Source organism: Mytilus trossulus, chromosome 4 (assembly GCF_036588685.1).
Source record: "Mytilus trossulus isolate FHL-02 chromosome 4, PNRI_Mtr1.1.1.hap1, whole genome shotgun sequence".
In the NCBI taxonomy this organism is placed as follows: Eukaryota; Metazoa; Mollusca; class Bivalvia; order Mytilida; family Mytilidae; genus Mytilus; species Mytilus trossulus.
In genome coordinates, this window is record NC_086376.1 from 64,573,273 (window position 1) to 64,594,546 (window position 21,274).

At 29.4% G+C, this 21,274-nt stretch overlaps 1 protein-coding gene across 13 annotated transcripts in view; it reads left to right on the forward strand.

Moving 5' to 3' along the window:
• Window positions 1-21,274, forward strand: part of LOC134715750 (rho guanine nucleotide exchange factor 28-like) — a 137,832-nt gene that overhangs the window by 102,153 nt on the left and 14,405 nt on the right. For 9 of the 13 annotated variants that reach the window (XM_063578151.1, XM_063578155.1, XM_063578150.1 and 6 more), the window contains 11 exons: window positions 8,327-8,487; window positions 12,478-12,518; window positions 13,291-13,359; window positions 14,169-14,225; window positions 16,161-16,213; window positions 16,621-16,715; window positions 18,029-18,080; window positions 18,776-18,828; window positions 19,174-19,353; window positions 19,831-19,956; window positions 21,144-21,261. In XM_063578151.1, the coding sequence (XP_063434221.1) occupies window positions 8,327-8,487; window positions 12,478-12,518; window positions 13,291-13,359; window positions 14,169-14,225; window positions 16,161-16,213; window positions 16,621-16,715; window positions 18,029-18,080; window positions 18,776-18,828; window positions 19,174-19,353; window positions 19,831-19,956; window positions 21,144-21,261 (1,005 nt within the window). The remainder of the gene's footprint in view (window positions 1-8,326; window positions 8,488-12,477; window positions 12,519-13,290; window positions 13,360-14,168; window positions 14,226-16,160; window positions 16,214-16,620; window positions 16,716-18,028; window positions 18,081-18,775; window positions 18,829-19,173; window positions 19,354-19,830; window positions 19,957-21,143; window positions 21,262-21,274) is intronic. The other 4 variants (XM_063578154.1, XM_063578160.1, XM_063578157.1 and 1 more) reach the window with 4 other exon arrangements.

Sequence of the window (21,274 nt, forward strand, 5' to 3'; positions counted from 1 at the left end):
TATACATGTGTTAGTGTATTTCGTTACATTTATATACAATGTCCCTCTGGATAAATCTTTTCTATATCAACTTGTTCTGTTGTTGGATGACTTAACATTTATTAGGATACAATGATTAGAAAAGTCATTTAAATTTTATTATTTATGTATAGTACTTCTTAAGATATGACTTGACCTTAAAGGACAAAGGTCATTAGACTGAATATCCTTGCCGTATAAGCACTAAAACAACTTACTTAATCAGTTTGATGCTTAAAGACATATTGAAATTTCTATACACAATTATGGGGGGGGAAATTGCAGTATTGATAGTTTCCAGGACCCACTGTCAACCTTTCATATTATAGAAAAGGGACAAGAGCTTGATTTTGACAACTTTTACTAGACTTTTTGCAAAACTATGGGTGACCTCAATCGCTTGAATATTATGATACTGTAGTTTTTTGAATGATCTGTACTATTTACACTTGATTTTGATATTTTTTACTTCTAATAGTTTTTCTAAAACGATGGATCTTCGATTGCTTAAACCTTAGGATATTGTAGTTTTGGAATGATCCAAACAATATGATTTTAGGTTTTGTAGAATTAAAGTGAATAATAAGCAAAGAGTTGATTTGTCGAGCTGTAACCGGTAAATGAAATAAAGAAGTATCAAGATTTTATTAGTTTAAATTTTCTGCTGCTACAGTTCAAATTCTTACCCTCACAATAGCAGAAGTATCTGAGCATAAGAACACATAATTTTAATTGAGAATTTGAAAAAAGTGCATGCTCAGCAGATTTTTGTTCGGTCACTATTCTGTTGTGGGAAGATATTTTAGCTGGACTAATTGATTCAGCAAGCTTTATCAAGTATATCTTCAGACAAGTCTCAAGATATTTTCTATTATGCAATATATTCTTTGATTCAAACTTTTCATGTTGAAATTAGTATCTTTCTGCTTGGTTAGAGAGGAAATAATATAATTTACTTACGGTAACAGTTGGTTATGTAACGGCTTTGCATGTCTGGACTAAGATTTAAGTCAATAGAACTAGATATACATATAATATATATATATAAAATACAATCCAATATATTGGAACATACAAAAAGACCAAGTGTATTCTTTAATTATAATCAGATTTAACATAACCAAACTTCACAATGTGCATACACAGATATAAATCAAAGAAAGGGTATAAGTTGTTCATGTATACATTTACATCCCAATACAATATGAAATACTGTGTGCTGTTCAAAGCACATTGCATGGCAGATAGAATATTAGTAAATATATACCCTATGGCACACCCAAATAAATTACAGAAGAAAAAAAAATGGATTGTGAGAGTTGTTCTTTGATATTACTTAAACATACAACTGTTTGGGATCTATGGTATTCAAATTTGATTTTATCATCTCAAAAAGTTCACATACATGACATAGGCCATATAAAGTTACACTAAAACAGGCATTGAGTTGATACCAAACTACATGGTTGCAGTCTTACTTGTAAATACTAAAAATATGCTCAAAGTCTACAAAATGGGGTCCTATTTTCTGCATGGCAAAGATCTATCCCTTCATCCCTTGAAAAACCTCTTAAAACATGAGGACTTAAGTGTGGATTTCAAATACATGTAAAATCATCAACTTTAAAGTGTTGATATAATCAGAGATCTTCCAGTTCAGTGGAGAGCTGTCAAAAAGCCTATTTCAAGAACAATACACCTCCCATGGAGCTTATAATTATTGTGCAGTATACTATCATTAAACTTCTACAAGATGTAATTAAACATTTAAACAGTTCTGCTTTAAATCAGTCTTGTAATCTTGTGAACATCTTGTGTCTTGTGTACATTTCAAGGTCTTTATTATAGTAGATCAGTGACATCTACATACAAGGAAGGCTGTGTTTTATAATGGGTAAAATTTATATTATTGAAATCAATCGAATGAAATAATAATATAGTTTAGGTAGTTGCAAGTTGGTGATGGTTGACTATTTTCTCTATTGTATGTATTGTCAGTTTATATGTTATGTTTTCATTGTTTCAATGGTTGGTAATTAGGTTCATGCAACTTTTCCCTAAATGAATGCTTAATTTTTGGACTTATCCTTCTATAATAATCTTGTAGTAGCTAGCCTAGGATAGAAATGTATAAGGTTTTGAATAAATATAACCACTATTACATATGATTTCATTTTCAATTGCATTAACCACGGCAAAAACTCAGGTCAATTCAAAAAAGTCTGACACTTAAATGAAACTTGCTTGCTCTTGTTAATACAATATACATCTTACTATAGGTACTTTGTTTGTTATCAAGTTTGTGCACAGGTTATTAGAACATTTTCCTTTCCTGTATGTGCCAGTATTTGTGTCCGTTTAGTCGACAGTGTAAAAGTATTAAAATGATGAATGATGGTATGTAGGTCTTACATCAATATCAATATCTAGTTTAATGTGTTATATAAGTTACTTAAGCAGAAAATGTGTTTGTTTTTAAGTGACATGTTAAATTAAAAAAGGTCAAAAGGTTCCCCATGGAACATCATGAATTTAACTTATTTTAAGCCGAGTGTTTTGGTTTTGAGGGAAGGAAGTTTTAAATGGAAGGATTTTATAGAAAACAGTTTTAAATTATTTTATTGACTCTAATTTATTTGTTTAACATAGAATTTGTTCATTATCTATACTTCTAATGGTACAATCATAAAGATTAAAATTCTTCTCTCGTGTTTACTTGTGCTAGTTTGTAAATGGGCAATGCAAGGTAATTTTTACACCAAAAGAACTAGGATAATTTATAGGTCAAATAAATTCGTCATAGATACTAGGATCAAAATTGGTTATACCAGACTTGCATTTCCTCTACAAAAGACTCATCCGTGCACTCAAATAATAAACATTGAAAAGGCCAAATAAAGTATGAAGTTGAAGAGAATAATTTATCAGCACTTTATTCTTATTTCATTATAGTGTATTTGGAAGGCTTGCAAGTTAGTAATAGATTAGTCATTACAATTTTGTTTCATAGATCTTCATTCTCATAAATACAACCTCCTTACTAAAAACATGAGGACAGTATAAATATCACAATTGGTTTTTGCATTTCTATGTTGTGCCATTACTCATTAATTCATATTTTCAAAGTTTATTTTAATTCAATAGTTTTATCCCAGGCAGAATACCTTACATGTAGTTGGCACAACATTTTGGAATTTTGGATCCCCAATGCTCTTGAACTTATATAAACATTATGTTACCACTCATGTTTGAGGGTAGAATTGGGATCAGTTTTTTCAGTGTACATTTTTCTTTTTCTTTGCAGGCCATACAAGTTCACATGTTCTGGTGACCTAAGTTTCTCACACTTTCTGGTTTTAATTGTTATTGCCATTCAGTAAATCATATATTCATCTATACAATAAAATGTTTCTATAATGATTAGAATATTCATTACTACCAACTATTGATTACATGTTGGGCCATAAAAAATTAGTCCCTGAAGGATTTATTGGTCCACCTGTCAATCTGTGGTCTATCTGATTTACTAACATATGGATTGAGGTCATAGATCACACAGGTGCCAGTGGGAGGTTGGGGTGGAGAAATATCTATAGGATCTAAGGTTAGGTCATCTGAGAAATGATAGATAATGGTCAACCTGGAGAGGGTAATATGTTGACCATGATGTACATGTATGGGTCATCTACCTCAACAAAACCATTATCTGTATTAAGAATTATATTATCCTTAAGCATTTCATTAACTCTGTAAATCTGAAATTAAAATGGAGTTCCAATTCTCATACATATGTTAAAAGGCATGTGTTTTCTGAAAATACAGCATTTCAAAACTTTACAAGTTTCGAAGTTTCTGGACCTAAAATATCTCTTTAAAATTCAATCATTTAAATGTATCCCCTTTTACTTTAATCCCTTCCAAAAGCATCTGTGCACTTTTGGTTTTTGATGAGTTCCTTGCATTTGTCTATTAACCTTTGGCCATGTTAAATTTTATTGTCTGTTTCTCTCTAACTTCTTGCTTTTGTTAGCCCTTTTGCATCTTTAAAAAAAAAATATTTTGATTTCTTGAATCACAAAATTCGTTCTCGATGATTTTGACCTAGCGTAACATATATCCCCTGGTAAAACAAATCAGTTTTAATGATAAAAATCAATCCCGATCATTGACATAGAACATCAACTGTTGACTGGTCATTTCTGATGACAAGATAGATCATAAGGTTTTCCAGCGGTACAAGTTAAACTCATTAGTTTAACTACTATCGTCATGTAATAACTGTTGACCAAAATGTGCAGTAGTGCTTTACATTACAACTTGCATCTTTGCAGTGTGTATTGCAGTTAATGGACATTTGTTATGCATATTCTAATAATGTGTACTCTTAATGTTTTCTATGTACTGGTATTATTGGACATGTAGTTTTAAAACAGAAACATTAACATACTCTTTAGAGTGCACTTTGTGTATTGACATTTGTTTACAAGTTGTCAAATTCGTTGTGACTTTGCTCTGGGAAATTTACATCATGTTGATGCATAGCTAGCATAGTGTACATTTCACAAGAAAAAAATTGTTTTATTTCTGTTTTGGAGATTTGCACATAGTGAAAATAGTGATTTTAAATTCATATTGAAATAATATATTGTATATGATAATTTGCGCTTATATCAGCATCTTGTCTCATGATCTTAGAAACATAATTATTTTCAAAAAGGATAAAGAAACCTGTTTATTTTTACAAGTGAAAATAACTTTACTGTACAATAGCTTCTACAGGAAAAATTGGTGAAATTTGATTACTTTAGTGTTTTTGATACTTGTTAGTTCGTGATCTTCTTATATTACAAAGTGGATAGAAGTCTTGCACATAATAAATAGCTATTGGATATGTTAGTATGTACACAAATGGATACTGTGATAATCAAGATAATGAAACATATTTCAAAAAGTTTGTTTTCCAACGACAAAATTCATATCCATTGTTGGATATAATCAGTAAGTTTTTAAACTAAATTGAATATAAGTCATACCTAGTAGTACATAAGGACCTACAAAAGATGAGCTTAGTTAAAAAATTGCTAACTCCACTTTCAGCAAGGTTCTGTTGTTGTTTAAAATGCCAGATAAACTTTGGATACATTAGAGGATGTATTGTAATGTTTCTTTGAATTCATTCTCTTATTGAGTACTGACTGGATTATAAATGAACACCCCTAATCAAATAGATATGACAGTCAATGCTTTTCTTGTTTGAAAGCACAAAAATCATTCAGATAAAAAAATATGTAATTTTGCAAAATGTCAATAGGCAAGGAAGACTGTCATATCATTTCAATCCAGTCATTGATGAAGTAGATTCTGTAAATATAAAGTAAAGACACATGGAAGCAGATTCTGTACATATAAAGTAAAGACACATGGAAGCAGATTCTGTACATATAAAGTAAAGACACATGGAAGTAGATTCTGTACATATAAAGTAAAGACACATGGAAGTAGATTCTGTAAATATAAAGTAAAGACACATGGAAGTAGATTCTGTAAATATAAAGTAAAGACACATGAACAAATGAACATAGTCGTCACAAAGACTCACAATACTATTCTGATGTCTTGAGGAAAAATATGAATAACTGAAAACTTAAGATACCTTATGTATTTCTAGTCTTGATAATAGATTTTAATCTAATAAAAAAAGAAATTTATAATTAAGCATACAGTTATTAGTACTGAGTACTTTAAATTTCAGTTTCATTAGTGATTCAACTTTTCAAATTTCCATAAAATTCATGATAGTGGGAAAGGAAAATGAACAAGGAAAAAACTGGATTTTATAGTCAGATCAAATTAGTGAAAGTTGATTGAACTTAAGGATTTTGGAGCCAGAAAGTTGTCTGGTGAATGTATTTTTAGACCAATGACATTTATGAGACCAGAAGGCCTATTTTGTTTATAGTTTACCTTTGAGGGACACTTTATGATCTTTATAGGTCATCAACGGTTATTACAAGTAAAAGTACCTTGAAAAATATAATCATTTTTTATATTAGGGAAATTTAATACATGTATATGAATAGTAAAGATTTTCCTTTTATGAATATATTATAAAAGTGAAGCTATTACCATTTTTGCTTGGCATGAAAGGAAAGTCTGGGAGGGCATAATGCAGATATTTCATTTCACATTTCACCAATAGTTGTAGTATTGCTAGGGAAATTCAGGTTTCGTATTAAGGTCAGTTTAATGGGAACCTCTTTTAATGTTAGCTATTGATACTTGGTTTGCAGTTGCATTAATTTTAAATGGAGAATATTTAGCCCATGACCTCTGAGTCATTGTACATGTATAGTTAAGATAAGTTTGTGATTATGCAATTTTAACAGTTGATAATTTGTATGCACTTCAGTTGTGGTCCTTGGACACTCAATGTGTACAGGTTTATCACTCCAGAATAAATTTAACATGTCATACAAGGAAGTGTGTTAAAGATGTTATTTTCTGTTCCTCATCCAGATGAAAAAAATTGAAGTACTAATGAAATTAAATGAGATAGAAATCATAAAAATAAAAAGATGGGGTATGATTGTCAATTAGGCAACTCTCCACATTGTCAACTTTATGTGTGGCCTTCAAAAATGAGAAAATGTGAAATATTTTCGCATGAAAATACCTACAATATGTTTGGTTTCTCTTAAAAGTGCCTACTGCAGAGTACTAAAACTTTTGACAAACAACTGATTTTCTAAGATGTAGACTTGTTGATTTAGATGTGTGAAATATTGAATTTGTATAAAGAAAAGTAACAAGATGTGGTATGATTACCAATGAGACAACTATCCGCCAAATGACAAAGAACTTAAAACTATAGGTCAATGTATGATCTCCAATGATGAGCAAAACCCTATTGCAAAGTTAGTTATAAAAGGTCCTGAAATGACAAACGTTAAACAACTCTAAAGAGGAAACAGTCTAATTTATGTACAAAACATAAACTAAAAAAATGTAGCAACAAACAACAATGACAGAGTCCTGACTTGTGACAGTGGACAGTATGACAGATGCTGACCAGCATGACCATGATGACCAGTACTGGTTTTACAATGTGTAATCATTTGAATCAATTTCCACATGTTTACACTTAATTCAACAGATTATTGCCTTGAATAAGAAGAACAAAAGAACTTTATACATAAATTTCAAATATTAATCTATAAATGTCCATGGGGTCCTGGTTGACATTTTGATGAGGTTGACTTTAGTGAGAATTAAATTGGATGTAGATGGTATCTACTGGGTATTTGTTGACATGGTCAGCAGTTTTATTATTCACTGGTGTGGACTGGTCACTGTTCAAACAGCTGACCACACTTATTTGGTCAGTCCTTGATATTTTGTTTATGTTGACCTATAAACACAATAACTTCACCTATAAAAGAACATGAAATAGAAATTAAAGTTAGCCATTTAATACTGCAAGTCATCAGTGGAACAAATTTGTCCTATTTGTTTGTCCAGGTACTAAAATTTATTTTATGAGAAGTTTTATGTGTCAATGGTGTCCAATAAGTAGTAAAAGTCTTGACATCTTAGTTTGATGAACAGAATAAACAGCACAAATCTGAAAGTAACATACCACCAGCTTTATAAGCAATCATAAATACAAATAGTTTATTAGCAGTGTAAATGAACATTGTGTATTAGCAGTGTAAATTGAACATTGTTTAAAAGCAGTGTAGATGAACATTGTTTATAAGCAGTGTAGATGAACATTGTTTATAAGCAGTGAAAATGAACATTGTTTATTAGCAGCGTAAATGAACATTGTGTATTAGCAGTGATGATGAACATTGTGTATTAGCAGTGTAAATGAACATTGGTTATAAGCAGTGTAAATGAACATTGTTTATAAGCAATGTAAATGAACATTGTTTATTAGCAGTGTAAATGAACATTGTGTTAGCAGTGTAAATGAACATTGTGTATAAGCAGTGTAAATGAACATTGTTTATAAGCAGTGTAAATGAACATTGTTTATAAGCAGTGTAAATGAACATTGTTTATAAGCAGTGTAAATGAACATTGATTATAAGCAGTGTAAATGAACATTGTTTATAAGCAGTGTAAATGAACATTGTTATAAGCAGCGTAAAAGCATCCTTAAATCAAGATTCTGTTTCAATCTTTTAGCCAGTTATCCACTTGTATTGAATTGTAGCATTGGTTTTAGGCTTAGTGAAGCTTGTGCTTTCAGATGCTGTAGATTACTGTTGTATCACCATTTATGTATTATTTCTTTCTTTTATAGCTTCAGTAACAGGCTTACGCCACACACAGTCTTTCAAGGACAACAGATCAGCGTCAGCACCATCTCGTTCACAGGTAACCTCAACACCTCTCAGCGCTAGCATAGGCTCGTCAAATATATTGTCTTCTATTCCTGACTCCGACCCAGAGCTTGAGCTAGAGGTAGGTCATAGTTTAGAGTTAATGTGATTTTGTTAACTATTGTTTGTTGCTGTGTGATTAGTTTCGATGTCTCAATATGAATATATCTCTTCCAGTTTCTATTGTAATTGACTAAATATATTTATTAACTATAGGAAAAAATAATTAAAAAAGTGTGAAAAATATAATATATTATTAAACTCATTGTGTTCCTTAGAAACTAATGTAGTTATATGTTTTATTAATACAAAGTCACTTCAAAAATATAGAATTAATATGAACTAATTATACATTTCAATTAAAAAAAAATATGTATTTCTAAATATATCTCCTTTCCTTTGCAGTTGAGAACAAGAAATGTAGTATACATTCCTTTTTGCCAAATTTTCTATTTTACTTTATATATTCTTGGCCTTCTTTTTATTGCATTTTTGAATCATTAAATATTTTTAAGTTTTTCTTTTTCTTTTATTACTTTTTTAGTAGCAGCCCTATCTAAATATCTTTAAAAACTTTTCCAGTATGCCGATGCTTTATGTTTGCTTTTCCAAATTTAAGAACCAAACTTCATGATCCTGCGTTTTAATTTCTACTATCTTGGGTTACTAATTGCTTCATGTTATGTTTATAACAGCTTTAACCTAACAAAACGGTTCAATTAAAAAGGCATGACCTTAAATGTCCTTGATGTATGGTAGTATATTATTGACTAGACGGTATATATACACGCCAATTTCCTTCCTGGTATTTAGTTAGAATGTTTGTTTTTTTAATTTTTCAGTTGAGAGTTATAGTATGTAGTGTCTTTATATATTTTTTGTCAAGAGTTTAGTTTTAACTTATAGGATTTCTAACCAAATATTTGATAATAAAAAAAATATACGAACCCTTTGTTTACAAATCATTGAAACAGCTTTACTTGTAGGTAAAGAAGTTTATGTTTTGGCAGAGTCCATGAATTTAAATTTAAAAAAAAAAAATAATTGTTAAATGATTATTAAGGAATTTGTCCTTGTTAAGTCTTTTAAAAGATTTGACCGTATTCTGTAATAGTTTGTATGGTTAGAAGTCCTTTGAGTCTGTCTAGCGAGTTAATTTTAATAACCTAGTTGATTTGCAAATTATATAATTTATAATGTCACTTTCATTGTGTGTATATTCACTTTAAGTATACCAAGCTATAAATTTAAGTAAATTGCTGTGAGGTTCTAGAAAATTTTTCTTTTAAGAAATTTCTTGTGTTTGTGTGGTTGCACTCTTATGGTTTTATATAGTACTAACTAGTACACATTTCATTCGGGTAGGAGTGCAATTGAGTCCAAATAACACAGATGAAAGCAACAATATTTCACCATACTGGCTTCAACAATGAGCCAAAACATATACTATAAAATCAGCTACATGTATAACAGTTTCCAACATGACAAAATGTTATACAATTCTTACGGAAAACAATTTTATGATCTAACTGTAAATAAAAAACAAATATTATGACAAAACAGCAACCAATGACTACAATTGATTTACAGGCTCCTGAATTGTGACTGGGCAAATATAGAAAGTGGCGAGGTTAAAAATGTAATGAGCACTCATCCATCCCCTTTTAAGTTTTTTGCTAGATTCCCTTGATAGAAATCACATATTCTACACACAGAAATATAGACAATTTGTTTAGGCTATTTGAATAATTTTGAAATCAATAACCTTGCATCATTTCTCTGATGTTGTTTACAAGCCTTTAGCTTTCCTATAAATACTTCTGATTGATAAGTAATTGTTAACCTCAGACCATATTAATTTGTTTATCAGTGAAATGATTCTATAATTGTCCAGTAGCCCAAAGGTTCCTGATAACTTATCAGTTTCTCGCTCATTTCACCTGAAGCATGTCCATTTCATCCTGCTACTGTTTTGTTGTTTTCTGATAAGAACATCATAAAAATTACAGTTCATGGCTGTGTTTTCAAGTATCCTTATCTTTGAACTTGGGAGGTGTTTTGGGAGTCGATGTATCAAGAATTGCAGCAAAATATAGCATTGCAAAAACATTGTTTTCAATAGTTATAGAACATTATGCTAAATTTTGTAAAGGAGCGTATTTATTTAGTGTCTGTTATTAAAGTAGTGTGTATTTGTGTCAGAATCTCAATTTTAATATCAAGAAGAAATCTAATTAGTAAAATAAAATTGTGAAAGTTCCTCGCCATAATTTGTTCTGATTTCCTCTTTAACTCCAAAGTAACATTCACACATATTTGATAAAATAAACCCTTTTTCTAAAAGTCACATATTTGTCAAGTATAAGCTTTTAAATTTTTAAGTGTATAATAAATGAAAACACATATTATTGATTTTGCCATAATCTATCAAAATAAAAGTAGTAACTTGTTGATTTCAGACTAGCAACACCATTTATGATCACTAGATCAAAGAGCAAATTGAAGTTTTAAATTAAAAAAGCCAATATTTGAATACTGTAAATAAACAGTGAAAGCCACTTGTTTTATAGGTTTATTCCTTGAATGCCAACATTCTTTGATCTGCCGACAATTTACTTGTAAAATAATGTTGGCGTTCAAGGAATAGTGTGCAAGTAGTTATCACAACAAAAGTGCATGCTTATCAAAACAATTATACTAATTAAACAGATAGTAAAATCTAATTCATGTTGGTCACGTTGTTGAATTTGAACGAATACTTGAATGCTTGAACGAATATGGATTCTCTTAAAGGGAAACTTTGAAAAGTGTTGCATCAAAGGTCAAAATGTACATATTCATTATTGTCAGCAATTCCAGTTAAACACAAATTATAATTTGAAGTTTTAAAGGTATTTTTTCAATATTTCTATATTTGTGAGAGCTGTAATATCCTACCATATTACTAGATCAAATTTCTGGAAACTTTGTATCACATGTTAGATTACTATGTTTTATTATGTTCAGTTTGCATTTTGTTCAGGAATTTTTTTTTGGGTATTAATACTACATCCTGTTTTGCAAGTGTTCATGAAATCATATTTGTAAGGGTTTATCAACTGGCACTCTCAAGGTATCGGTGTTCTTATAAATAATAAGATGTGGTATGATTGACATTGAGACAACTCTCCACAAGTGACCAAATAACACAGAAATTAACAACTATAGTTTTACTTTACCGTACAGTCTTGAAAAATGAGCAAAGCTCATACCAAATAGTCTAACTAACTCATCAGATGAATACAAATAGAAATACTACACAGAATTGACGTGGTCAGGTACTTGTATATCCAAACAACAAAAAGACACTTAAGGACAGCCTCTGAGAAAACTTGCAGTTATTGATAGCTAGTTTTTATTCTAAGCCACTTACAACTGATAAAAAGAATGCCTCCTTAGACTAAATTCTTGTTACCCTATTTTATGGATTTTTCTCCAAACTTTGTTAACTTTTGTAGAGTGCCAGCTTAGAAGTTATCAAATACTAAATTATTTTTGATGATTTTTAAAGTTTAGTTAATTGTTCAATTAAAATATTCATATAGGATCATATAGGTCATCTAAATATGTCTTATGTTAATAAACATTTTCATTCACCCAATTTTTGATCAATAAATAATAGTAATACAAATGTTTTCATTTTCTTTATTTCTTTAAATTCATAATGATGTTTTCTTTAAATGCAGCAATTTCATCAAGTTCACTAATTATTTTTACAGTTAAATACTTATAAAAACACCTATTGTTATTATAAAAACATCCATTGAAATATTTTTGTTGGCATTCAAGGAATAGGTAACATATAAAATGTTGGCATTCGAGGAAGACACCGTTTTATACAGCTGATTTATTAGGTGCTGTTGATTTAAATTTTATTTTGATAAATTATGCAAAACTTTAAAAAATGTTTCTTTGAATTTAATATATATTTAAAGCAAACAAATCTTCATTAGACTGATTTTTACTGATGGCAGGCTTTATAGGTATGAAAACATGACGTAATAATAAAATTTTCTGTTTTCTTTTGTTTCAGAATCCCAACGTATTACATCGGCTTAGTTTGCCTCCTTCTAGGTAAGTAGCAAGGGTTGTCCCCCTTTGCACAGTGTATTACAAATTTTTTAATTTTCAATTATTTCACAAATAGTGCACACAAATTGTTTATGATAACATGAGAGTTTAAAGAAACTCATTTGATGTGTTTTATTTTAGATTTTTTGTTTACCTTTTGAATGATAGTCTTATTTTTTTCACTGTTTGAATGAAAGTTTTCACTATAACTGATTTAATTATGTTAAATTTCTGCTTATAATTATTTGTTTCTATTCTTTTAATCAGATTCTGTATAGATTTACACATATGAAACAACAGACCAGTTACAAAAAAAATAATAATGCATTTCTTTGTCATATCCCTGACTTCTCTAAGTTAAAATTTCATAGAATCGCAAAATTTGTAAAAGAAAAGAAAAATTTCAAATTATGCAATTTATTTTTTCACATTTAGAAACAGGTGGAAATTATGTTATCACATATAAAAAAGGTGAAAAATATTTTTTCGCATCTCCTGAAAAGAAACAAATCCATGAATCACTTTGATACATGTGAAAAATATTTTTATTTTTTTTCTCAAGCTCTCTCTTTTGGAGAAAGGCAAAAATATTCAAAATTTAAAACTATAAGAAATGTTCGCATTTTAGGTTTAAAATATTACTGACTGACAAAAGAAATATATTTAACTGTCATTACAAAAAAAAAAGGGAGGGGGGGATTATTTCATGAACTGGTCGATTGTTTTTTGTTACGGTTTTGTGGAAACTAACTGCATGAAGCTTTGTGTTTAACAGTTTATCATCACAGCTGGCTCAAGCAGGCTATATACCATGGCGTAAGGCACACAAATTTCACGATGTTCAGTAAGTTTTGGGAAAGAAAATTTAATCGTTTATCTACAGTAGACTTTTCAGAGGCAACACTGATCTAATAGATTGATACATGTAGTAATATATCCATAGATTATAAGCAATATCTAGGGAGCATCATTGGGACAGACACCTAGCAATAAAAAATCATTAATACCCAAGATAACGTTCCAAGAATGTTAAGTTTTCAAACAAGTACACTGGAAGTCTATATAAACGGCACTATTGGTGGTTCCTGGCTTGAAACAAGCTCATTATTGATTTTTCAAGCCCCACATTATTAACCCATATGACTTTCAGTGGAAAAACAAGACATTCCATCGTGAAAATTCAGTGATTAAATTATTGCAACAGCCTAGAATAATGGGGAGTAGTCTCAATCAGATTTTGGTATGAATAAAGAACCAAAAAAAAGGGGGGCTTTGTTTTGCATCATTCACAACTTGCCTTGATACATTAGCATAAGATAATCATCACTGCATGTTTGTAATCACATAATACAATACTGGAACAATTGGCTGTAAGCATGCTTATTATTGCATTTTACTTTCACTTTCATTCTGAGTTCTATTTATAATGGTATAATTTTAATAAAGTTGTATGCTATAAAAATAATATTTTTCAAGTTGTCTTTCCTTATCTGTCTGTGATATAAATAAAGCTTTAATCGCATGCATAAACACATATAATTTATTTATTCTTTCTGCTAATTCTTATCAACACTTTGACATACATTTGTATACTTCTGCTTTTGTTAACCCATTATTCCCAAAAATCCTTAAAGGTATTGTTTCAAATTTCAGTAAGCCAATCGATGAAGACTTGGAACAGGAGACATTTAGAGGAGTTCTCCTTCAAGGGTAAGTGCCAGAATCAGAACAGAACTCTCCCCTTCTGATAACCATAATAAAAAAAGGACAAATTTATACTGTGGAAAAAAATCCATACTGTAATCTAAAATCTCACAAGAAATAGAACTTAGTAATATCAATGTTAAATAAAGGCACTAATTTTGCCATGGTACCTTAGGACCCCTCAAAGAATGTCTTTCTCTGTTTATCATAAGAAGGAGGGATATATGCTGGTAAAATATCACAATGAAAATTCAACCTTAAAAAGTATAAAAGTTAATAGAGTAAACAATTTAAACCGTGGTACCTGAGGACCCCTCAAAGAACTGTTGAAGGGTTCTTTTATGCTCATCTATAATGACACTCTACTTACACAAGGCACAGTACTATAGAATTCATTACCATCAAACACTGTTAAACGAAGTTTCTAAAAGCAAGCCAAATTTTTTTTTTTTTTCATATATATTTTTTCTGTCCTCTGTTCATGTTTTTTTTCATCATTTTATTATTAGAAGAAATATGGCTGAAATAAAAATTCACATGTATTTGATGTCTGTGCTCTGTACTCTAAAATTAGAAAATTACTCAGCCATTTTGTTTAGGCTTATATTGAATGAAATACTTAAAATAATTACTCAGAATATGTAAACAATAAGTTTATTCATTTCCGTGTTATTTACAAAGAGGATACACGATTGACCCAATTATATCATCTATGTCATCATCTCGTGTGAAAAAAAACATGCAAAAACTTAAGATACTTGTACCGTAATAGGATTTTTTACAAATATTAATCCCCTCCTACGTATAAACTTATATTAATTTTCAGTTGTGTCTAATGTTTGTTTATGTGGTGTTTGTTTAATTTATCAACTGCATATTTAAGTTCTTATTGTCAAAACAAAGATGACTTTCATTGTATCCCAACAAACAAATAAAAAAAAAACTCCTTGGAGATTTAGAGGCAGTATTAAAAGAAGCATTGAGGATATTCAAAAACTTTATAAGGGGTAAGATTGTTTTATCTACCACAAACATTTAAAAAAAAAAATAATAAATATTAAAAGTATAACAGAAATAATTGAAACAGGTGGTTAGAAGTCTGGCAAATAGTTTCTTAGGAATACATATCATTAAAGGAGAACAAGTCTTTATTAAAAGAGAACACACAAGTCCTCAAAATCAGAAGGAACAGGCCCTCACATCGTAAAGACCCTTTTTATTATATGATCAAGTCATTAATTGCTAAACTTATAAGTAAAGTGGAACCCTGAAATACAAACATTTTCTGGCATTCCAATATGTCTTAATCAAGATAGCCTTCATTTGATTCAGAAGTATATTCATTTAATAAGCTTAGATAAAATATTAAGCTGTAGTTATTGAGGAATCAAATGAGCTTTTATCAACATCTAAATAGACTTCATTTAACAATTATTCAAATAATATTTTCTCAAAATGTCATGACTGGAAAATTAACTGTTAATGAATAGTTATTGAAATGTCGATATTGTCTATATTTTTCCTTGTTTTAATGTAAAAAAAAATCAGGAGCCTACAAATTAATATTATACAGCAAAAAAAATTAAAAACACCTTTTATGTTAAGGGATTACTGAGTTTTGTATGCTACTGTGTATCAAGATTTAAAATGTTCATAAAAAAATCAAATGTTCTTTGGATGTTTCTTGATCATTTAGAAAACAGAAATCAATCATAAAATTGTTGTTTCCAATTCATTTTAAAAAGAAGCTACTCAAATATTACCTTTATTTCTACATGTATTTGTATCTGGCATGTTATTATTAACTTTTGCATGGAAAAGACATAAACTATCTTGATATTGTGCTTTGCCAAGACTTGATGTATCAGTTCCTCTCTTAAAATCTACAAAGACAGGTTATTTAAATACTGGTTTAATAATTTAATTTTTATTTTATTTTAGATCCAGTACAGATGGCCCTACAGAATCTCACGAGTCATCTGATGAAATTGATGGTATGTCAATACATCAGTAGTCTCCCTTGTTACCTATTTACGTTTATTTGGTATTTTCAGGTCTCTCATCAATATTTAAAGATTTACATTTATAAAATTTATATGGTTACAATTTTAAAAGAGAGCCTGTTTTCCTCAGTATTTTACAAATATAAAGATGTAGGGGAAAAAACTGTTAACATACATAATTATCAACAGCATTTGGGATTCATATATATATATCAACTCATATTTTAAATAAAAAAGGACATAATGCAATGTTAAGTCTGACAAAGATTTAATTGTGTAGCTACCTTTAGATTTTAAAAAATGTAAATAGTCAATACCCGAAACAGTCTAGGAATGATAAAAAAAAAAATTGGTATATCCATATTATGTATAATTATTCTCAATTATTTACATTACAGCACCAAGTGATAGTAGCAGTGTGCAGATAAATGACGACTTTTTAACGGTATATAAAGAAGAACCAGAACACTGGAGTGTGACGGTAGATAAAAAGGTAAATAGTTGTATAAATGATACTTTCAAAACTTTTAAGTAAATAAACTACATTTGTATATCTATTATTGAAAATTTAATATTTTCATCTAATTATACCCTCGGAAATAGTTCTTTAGTCAATCTGTTCTGTTGCCTTGTCCAAAAAACTTCTTATCAGCTTGGTGAACATAAATGAAATGGTAGTATACAACGTACAATTTGCAAACACGAATAATACAGATTCTGTATGGTGAAGGGGAGATAATCAAGTTTACCTCCTGCAGTATTGCAATATTTTATAAAAGTCTTGTAAACACAACTTCGCCTAAAAAGATTGATTGATATAAACTTTAAAATCATGGTCCTTTGTATTTAAGCCAGTATATTCCAATTTTGGATTAATTTTTTTTTTTTTTTTTTTTTGGGGGGGGGGGGTTCACACTCAGTTCTTTGAATAGATGACAATCTGTATAAAATGTTTTGTTCGCCTGTACTGGCAGATATTTCAATTTTTAAACCAACACTAGTTCATCGCAAAGTATTGAATTTATCATAAAATACTTTGTTTTGGTTGGTAAGATGTAGAAAGAAAACAAATGTTAGTAGCAAAATATGAAAAAACAAGTTTAACAAAAATGGTTAATTCAGGGAATTTTCTCTATTATAAATACAATGCAAAGGATAAACATTTCCTAATGCAAATAAAAGAAAAATAGAGATTATTTCATTTTGCATTTACAGCTTATAAGGATTTTGTCCTCTGTTACTGTGTAAACAATTAATGTCATTAGTTTTTAAATGGTTTCTATATGTCACAATGATGTAGAATTAATCCTTTGATTATCTAATTGATGTGTAATTACAGATAAATTAAAGATAACAATGGAAATTTATGTATTTAATTATTACCCTCAAGCGTTTTGATGTGTTTCTCTCTCCCAGTATTCACACCTGAGCTCAATCAGTTGATTTTTTTAGATGAAATTTACACCTTGAAAACAAATCAATGGAAATTGACAGTTTGATGGACAATGCACAGTTTAAACTTTATGTCAAGATCCATGAACACTTTTTACATAATTGAGAGTGCTGACATGTTTACTTGTGCAAGTTTTGCTGCACAAAATGTGTATTTTAGAATAGTTGATGGATTACATTTTAGTATTTTATTGAAAACATAGTGCTATATTAATGTATATATTTATTGTGTGGATATTGAAGTGAAACCATTGAAGTAATAAAGGCAGCATACTTTGAAGTTAAAATCGTTTGTGCGTATGTGTATTGCATTTCAAAACAGTCACAATGAATGAATTTTATTCTGATCAACAGATTTTAAAGAAAATGAATTCAAAGGATATTAAGAGACAGGACACAATTTGGGGTAAGTTTACATTAAATGGTACAACTTTTGAGATCATATTTTCAATCAGGTACCCTTTTAATGATCTGATTTTTTTGTGTTGATTACTTGTATAAGTTAGAGCTTAGAATGCATTTAATTGAAATAAAAAAAAAACTAGTTTAGATTGTACAGACATATCCATACTTCCAAGGACACATACTGATACAAATGGTCATACTTGCTGTGGACAATTATACAATGGGATTTGCTTCCTCAAACTATTATTGAAAACGTCAGCTGTTCTTTCTAGCTTCAAGTAAACAAATTCAAATTAAAACCTGTACATAAAACTTATAACTTATACAATGGCCAAAAAACAACTCTCCACAAGAGACAAAATGATGTAAATGTTAACAACTGTAGATCACTCTATGACCTTCAACAATGAGCAAAACACGCACACCATAAAGTGAACAATTGAAGGCCACTAAAAGATAAATGTTCTTTTCAAACAAACAAAAAATTGTCATTCTCAAATTAGAGATTTGAACTGGTGTTGTAAGAAAGGATAATTGGAAAATTTTTACATTGTCAATAAAAGAATCATTTTAAAATTTATATATTATTTAAATATTGTATGTAGATAACTGTACCTTCATATTAAAATCTGAGTTAATATCATTTTGAGATATAAATATATAACTTTTTAAGTAAATGGGTATATTCTTTTTCAGAATTGATACAAACAGAAAGACATCATTGCAGAACACTTAAAATTTTACAGAAGGTTTGTTTGTTTATCTTACATTCTTTTCTCTTCTCTCGATTAATAAAAAAATGAGAAAAATTTAAAGCAAAATAACTCTTTAGATCTTCATATTGTTTCACATTAAAAGAATTTCAACAAGTAATGTTTAAATGTACATGTAAAGGACAGAGTATTTTGACAACTGGTATAGAGTACAAACAAGTAAATAATTAACTGCATGTATCGAAAGAAGCCACTCTACAAATTATCTTTTTAGATTCAGACTTCTTGTTCTTGAAAAAAATATATATTCTCATTACATATCATGCACATACCATCATTTAAAGTACATTGTATTTATTATTATGTTATTGTCATTTTAAGGTATACAGTCAGGGCATACTTCATGATTTACTGATGCCGCCAGAAACTGTTGACAAATTGTTCCCCAAACTAGATGAACTTATAGATATTCATATGACATTCCTCCAAAACTTACAAGATTTACAGAACAAACGACCTGACCATAGCGTGGAATTTATTGGAGATACTTTAGTTAGACAGGTGAGTTTGGATTGAAAGTCCTGATATTTTAGCTAATCTGTTTTGATTTATGATAATGAGAAAAAGAATATAATGAAAGATCAATTACTCGGGAAATATGTTAGTAATTTGGAGGGTGAGATAACCGCTTGAATTAGACGACAACTTTTTTATTCCCCACCTAGGGGGCATAATGTTTTTGGGCTGTGTGTTATTTTGTTTGTTCCCCCTGTTTCTTCCTGAAATGTTTTTAATGTTAAAACCCCCCTAAATAGATAATTCTCAACCCAAAATTCACCTTTTCAAAATCTAAAGGACTATGGGTAATCTCATTGATCGTACATCAAAATGAAAATATTGTTATGTCATTGGTTCAATTTCTATTGTTCATCACTTTTTAAACCAATCACTACCTTTTTGGTGTAGGCTTTCGAAATATTACCCAGAACGCATTAGATTCTGAAACAGCGAATTGATAATATTTTTTTCTTATTTTAGTTTAATGACGAGTCAGCAGAAAGTATGAAGAAATGTTATGGAGCATTTTGTGCTAATCAAAAAGAATCAGTGCAATTTTATAAAGATCTTCTAATTAAAGATAGAAAATTTGTTACTTTTATACAGGTAAGATTCAGAATGAAGAATATTTTTGATTAAACTTATAAATATGAATTTTATAGATGAGATACATTGTACCTTGAATATTTGTAAGTTATACAGCAACCAAACAACATAATTATACAGAAACATTTATACTTTTAAGTCTGACTGGTGAATATAATTGTCCACAAACTAACTATTTATGTGTCTTGGTTTATATCTATTATGAGTTCCGGTGTCTGAGTTATATCTGTCTCATGAGTTCAGGGTTTATTTATAAATAAAAAGATGTGAAATGAGTGCCAATGATGCTACTCTCTATCCAAGTCACAATGTTTTAAGAAGGAACCATAATAGATCAAAGTAGGACCTTCAACACAGAGCATTGGCTCACATCAAACAGCAAGCTATAAAGATATACATAAGTTCAGGATTTGTTTATCTCATCAAAATGATGTATTTGATATCAGTGATCCTTTATTTCTGGTTGATATGTCATTGGATCTTTTTTATTTGCACATAATTAAAAAAAAACAATCAGTTTTTGATATTCTGTTTTAAGCCTAGTATGCATAATTTTCTTGTGAATTTATTTTAAAAGGGAAGAAGTACAGATATAAAATCACACATGTTGCTCAATACTTAAATTATGGTGAATTGAAAATATTTTTCATACAGCATTCATAACATTGCATTATGAACAACATACACAGCTACTTTTGCATAGGTACTATTTCTGTACTAAAAATGTTTAGTACTGGAAATCTACTTTTAAAATTCAGTACTATTTTGTTATTCTAAAATTATTGTAATATCTAGGTACCTGTATTTTACAGTACTTTATTTGTACTTGAAATTTAGGTACTACAAATTTTTGGTTACTACCGTTACATTTTTAGCATTATGAAAGTTTTTCCATTTCAAATCTCTCAAAGTTATGATTTTCAAACATGGAATATTGTCTTAATTCTGTACCAAAATATTAATTACAAATCAAGTATTGTAAATTACAAGTACCTAAATATTACAATAGTTTTAAAGTCAAGAAATTGTACTAATTATTAAAAGTAAATTTCCAGTACTGCATTTTTTTTAGTACAGAAATAGTACCTATGCAAAAGTAGCTGTGTATTGTGAATCAAGTTTTTAGAAACAGCTTTATAATAATGTAACAACATTTTAACTTATTTACATATTTTTGATTATTTCAGAGATGCAGTCATCACAGTTTATGTAAAAAGCGTGATATTCCATCATTTTTACTGTTAGTAACTCAACGTCCAACTAAATACCCAATACTCATAGAACATATACTCAAAAGTACAAAAGGTAAGTCCTATGG